Raw genomic sequence first — 5,486 nt, forward strand, 5'->3', positions numbered from 1 at the left:
TTACTATGATAGAAATGGAGGCAATCGTGAAAGGAGGTTTGATGATGAATTCCATGAGGAAAGAAGGGGAAACCGGGTTAATGACTGGGGGGACCCAAGAGACCTAATGTGGACTTCCCTAAGTTCAATGGGGGAGATTCATATGAATGGTTTGACAAAGTGGATTACTACTTCCACACTTATGAGGTGCTGAGAAGAGAAAGAGTGTCAATGGTATGTTTTTACTTGGAAGAAAAAGGCTAGCAAATGGTGGAGGTGGATTCGGGACCAATATGAAAAGGATGAGAAAAGATTGGGGTGGACTGCTTTTGAAAAGGAACTTTTGCTACAATTTGGCCCTTTGCCAACCATTAACCATCATGGGCAATTAGCCAAGTTGAAGCAAGAAGGGAAAGTCCATCACTACATTGAAGAGTTTCGGCAATTACAAACTCTTGTGAGAGGTTGGTCTGAGGAAGCTCTTGTGGGGACATTTATTGATGGCTTGAAGCCTTGGTTAGCCAAGGAAATTAATTTGAAGCAACCTACAAGAATTCAAGAAGTCATGAGAATGGTCGAGATCCTTGAGGAGAGTAACACCATGGAGAGAAAGTTTTCAAGGATGTGGGGAGTAAAGCCTCAAAAACTTTGCAAACCAAACCACCTTGGAAAAATAAAGTGGAGATGGATGTTTCTAAGCCTAAGCCATATGAGGTGAAGAAATTATCTAGAGAGGAAGTACAAGAAAGGATTAAGAAGGGTTTATGCTTCAAGTGGAGCAAGGAGCATTCTTGCAAGTCGGGTAAGGCATATGTTATGATTAAAGATGATGAACATGAAGAATCTTCAAGCCATGAATCCAAGCATGAGGAGGCCGAACCTAGTAGTGAAGAAGAGGATGCCGAGTTGTCTCTATATGCCATGTCTGGTGTTCAAAAGCCCACTTCTATGAGGGTCATGGCATGGATAGGGAAATTTGAGGTTACATTATTGGTTGATAGTGGCTCAACCCACAATCCGCAATTTTATCAATTCTAACATTGTCACCAAAGTTGGATTGAAGCCGAGCACTATTGAACCATTTGATGTGAATGTTGCCAATGGAGACAAGCTAAGATGTGAAGGTCTTATGAAGGAGGTCAAGATGAATGTCCAAGGGGTGAGAATTGTTGCGGATTTGCATGTGTTATCCCTAGTGGGATTAGATGTTGTCTTGGGCAATGCATGGCTTAAAGGCATTGACAAAGTTGTGAATGACTATGGAGTTTCAGATTGGGTTCAAGAAGAAGTTGTGGACAACTTTGACGTCCAAAGAAGTGAATTCTTGTGAGGCTATGATGTTTGAAAGATTGTGTAAGGGTGGAGCTAGTTGCTTTGCCATCATTCTAGCAAAGCAAGAGGCACTTTTTGAGGTTGAAAAGAGTGAAGAGAGAAGCAAGAAGGAAGACTTGTCCTTGCTGCCCGTGGAGGTCTAAGAGGTATTGAGAAACCATTGGAGGGTCCTAGAGATGCCAACTACTTTGCCACCCACGAGGTCCTTTGATCATCACATTGCCTTGGTGGATGAGAGTACCGATTAATGTTCCTCCATACTGGTATGCTCACTTTCAAAAAGAAGAAATTGAGAGGCAAGTTGAGGAGATGTTGAAGGGAGGTTTGATAAGGCCTAGTACTAGTCCTTTTTCTTCACCGGTATTATTGGTGAGAAAGAAGGATGGCACTTGGCAGTTTTGTACCGATTATAGAGCATTGAATGAAGCTACCATCAAGGATAGGTTTCCCATACCTACCGTTGATGAGATGTTGTATGAGTTGCATGGGGCTAGTATTTTTTCTAAGCTTGACTTGAGAGTGGGTTATCATCAAATCCGCATGAGGGAATGAGATGTGCACAAAACGGCTTTTAGAACCCACAATGGTCATTTTGAGTATCTTGTTATGCCATTTGGGTTGTGTAATGCTCCCTCAACTTTCCAAGCCGCCATGAACACTATCTTCAAGCCGTTGTTGAGGAAGTTTGTGTTGGTTTTCTTTAATGACATATTGGTGTATTCCAAGACTGTGGAAGATCACAAACTACACTTGAAGATTGTAATGAAGATCCTTGAAGAACATCGTTTTTTCATTAAGGCATCCAAATGTGCCTTGATGGAAAAAGAGCTTGAGTATTTGGGACATTTTATTTCAGGAGAAGGAGTGAAGGTTGACCAAAGGAAAATTGAGGCAATGGTGGATTGGCCATTGCCAAATGATGTTTCGACCTTGAGGGGATTCTTGGGCTTGACTGGTTTCTATGGAAGATTTGTCAAGCATTATGGGTTGATTGCTAAACCCCTCACTTCTTTGTTAAAGAAAGATAATTTTGAATGGACACAAGAGGCTAGAGAAGCCTTTGATGAGTTGAAGAGGGCAATGACTACCACGCCCGTGTTGGCTTTGCCAAACTTTGAGAAGCCTTTTGAGGTCTACACGATGCTAGTGGTGAGGGGATAGTGGCTGTTTTGGTTCAAGAAAAAAGACCAATAGCCTTTATTTCCAAAGCACTTGGTCCTATGAAGAAGGCGTGGAGTACATATGCTAGGGATATGCTTGCGGTTGTGCATGCCGTGAAGGTGTGGAGACCTTACTTGTTGGGAAGAAAATTCACCATGGTCATGGATCAACAAGCATTGAGGCATTTGTTTCAACAAAAGATTGTGACACTGGAGCAACAAAAACTTCTTGTAAAGCTTTTGGGCTTTAAATATGATATTGTGTATCAACCCGGGAAAGAAAACAAAGTTGCGGATGCTCTTAGTAGAAGAGAGGGAAGTTCATTGTTGTGGCAAGTGCATGATGAAGATGAAAATAGATTATTGGCCTTGAGTGGGGCCGAATGGAGGATATTGGATAAGATAAGGGAAGCAACAAAGCTAGATGCAAGGGCAATAGAGATTGTGGAGTATGTTTATGTTCCTAATGTTCCTAATTTGAGAAAAGAGATTCTTGATCACTTCCATCATAGTAAAAAGGGTGGAAATTCCGGGTGGTTGAGAACCTACATAAGGGTCAAACACTTTTTCTATTGGGAGGGCATAAAGAAGGTCGTGAAGAAGCTAGTAGCCGAATGTGATGTGTGCCAAAAGTCTAAGTATGAAACAAGACCTCCATCCGGGTTACTAGGGGTGGGCAGCGGGGCCCCGCCCCTGCTGCCCCGGCCCGTTTCCGCCCCGCACCCGTGCGGCGGGGCGGACTACCCCGTCCGCCAAATGCGGGGGCGGGGTTGTAACAGTCCGCTAGAAATTCATTGGCGAAATTTCTATTGACTTTAGGAATCTCGTGAAAATCCCATAAGTTTTTACGAATCGACCTATTGCATAGGTTTTAGTCTGTCAACATAGTCAGTGTTATCACTCACTATGCTGCTAGAAATATGAGTTTTATTTATTTGAGGTGGTTAGAAGTGTCAGAATGCATTATGGTCTACGCCATTACACTCAGTGGATTATTTAGGATTTTATGGCACAATATCCTATTTTCATAATTCCGGACGAAACGTCTGTTGGAAATTGTGAAATTATTTTTAGGGGCACTTCGAGGTTAAATTTCGGTAAAAGATTTTCACTATAAGTTAATATGAATATTTAGGAATTTTTAGTACTAAGTTTATGATTCACTTTTTCGAAGTGAATAGTAACCTCGGTAAGCGCACCGATTGCAGTGTTTCGAAATCACAGTGTGGAATGTCCAAATTGGATTAGAGAAGTTTTAGTTGGACACTTGGCAAGATCTTAGCCACACTTAGTGAATAATTTTAGACACTTGGCACCATAAGGAACGTTTGTTGAATTTGAAGGAATGAAGGTGTGAGATCATGTCGCTTAAGCAAAACTTTGTTTCATCTGCTCAACCAAATTGTGCCAGATCAAAGAGGTTTTCAATCCTAGTGAAATTCTAAATGGTGGGAATCCAATCGAAAGCCCAAAAGCTTGGTTGAAATCGAAACCCTAAACGGTTTCCCCAAAACCCTAAAGTTGGCTTCTAAACATTTTCTAATCCGATTTCTAGCATTGTGTTTAATCACTTGATTAAATCACTTCCACAGCTATTAATCCTTCAAATTTGTGTTAGAATATCATTATCCAACCTTGTTAACCTTGAAAAATTGATTAGGCCAAGTGATATTGGATTTGGGCTTGATAGCAACCCAAACCCTCTTTAAACCCCAAATTTTAGGCCCATTCGGTTTAGGCCCTTTAAGGCCCACGAATTTGGTCACCATAGGATTGCTTCATGGCTAAGTTTTGTACCCCCACTTGGCTGGCCAGATCTGTACAAGAAGAGCCTAGAAGGTTCTTGAAAGACAAAGCTAAAGGGCCACCTCACTCTTTCACTCTTACACTCCACCTTGAGAAAAGATCTTGGTCTGATTTTTATGAGAAGAAAAGGCCAACACTCAACCATTCCTTCAGTCATATCACTTCCCATAACTTGTGTAAGAGGCTCTTCAGTCCACTTCCCACGAAAAAGCAACTCTCCTTTACACTTTTCCTTCATAGAACACAAAAGACACTCTCGGACAGTTTTTCGTACCTCTTTTGAATGCCTGTTTCGAAGCTTTTGTAAGTGTTTTCTCGCAACGTTTCCTTCATGAAAGTTGTTTCTTTTGGAGTCTAGTTTACGTGGATATCTTATTTGTTCCATTTGGAGATAATTTGATTGGTAAAAAGTTGTTTAGACCCCAGAAAGGTCATTCTGGGCGATAAACTGGAGAGTGTGTTATATTTTGGAGTTTTTGACCAAGCTAATGAATAGATCTTGGTCCGAAATTTTTTTGGAGTACTGTTAACATGTGTATATGATTATTGGTTGAGGATTTGTTGCATGATTAAAAGTTTTGGTGAAATATTTACTTAGGTCTAGAAACTTAGAAACTGGAAGAGGAAAAACAGTTTCTGTTTTGAGAAAGTTTAAATCTTTTATGGTTTAATCTTATTCCAATGGCTTTGATATTTTTATTGGAAGATCCTAAGCATCTTATATACATGCTAGAATGTTATTTTGAAGATATTTGATGTTAGTTTCGAACATATGAAATTTTATGGAAGGAGATATTCGGTTAGGCAAAAGTGATGATGTTCTTGGCTAAATTTATATTTTGGTTGATGTTTACCCATGTGATCTTGAGTTTGAAGCTTGGATCTGTTTTAGGACACCTTTTTGAACCATGTGATGTTTTGATTTGAAGATCACTTCTTTATAAGTCATGGATCAAGAGGTTGATCAAAACAAGTTAGAAACAAAATTCTGTTTTGAACTTAGAAGAGAAACCAAAAAGTTCAAGTATGGTTTTATTGATTTTGATGACTTTTGTTCATGATTCAAAACATGATTATTCTTAAGAATATGTTATGAGTGTAGTAGAAGAAAAATTTTGGTTTAATCATGAGTTTTGAGATTTGAAAGAATTACAACAAAAAGCAAAGGAAATAGCCTTTGTAAGTTTTGGCCATATAGAGTTTTGATGG

At 39.8% G+C, this 5,486-nt stretch overlaps 1 protein-coding gene across 1 annotated transcript; it reads left to right on the top strand.

Moving 5' to 3' along the window:
• Positions 1 to 1,962: 1,962 nt before the first annotated feature.
• On the top strand, positions 1,963 to 2,472 carry LOC108993660 (uncharacterized mitochondrial protein AtMg00860-like). Its single transcript, XM_018968645.2, has one exon. The coding sequence runs from the start codon at positions 1,963 to 1,965 to the stop codon at positions 2,470 to 2,472; it is 510 nt and encodes a 169-aa protein (XP_018824190.2).
• Positions 2,473 to 5,486: the final 3,014 nt, after the last annotated feature.

This window comes from Juglans regia, chromosome 1, assembly GCF_001411555.2.
Source record: "Juglans regia cultivar Chandler chromosome 1, Walnut 2.0, whole genome shotgun sequence".
Taxonomy (NCBI): Eukaryota; Viridiplantae; Streptophyta; class Magnoliopsida; order Fagales; family Juglandaceae; genus Juglans; species Juglans regia.

Bases quoted from the DNA above. Each gene is read 5' to 3' on its own strand.
- LOC108993660 (XM_018968645.2), top strand. From the start codon at position 1,963: ATGAACACTATCTTCAAGCCGTTGTTGAGGAAGTTTGTGTTGGTTTTC.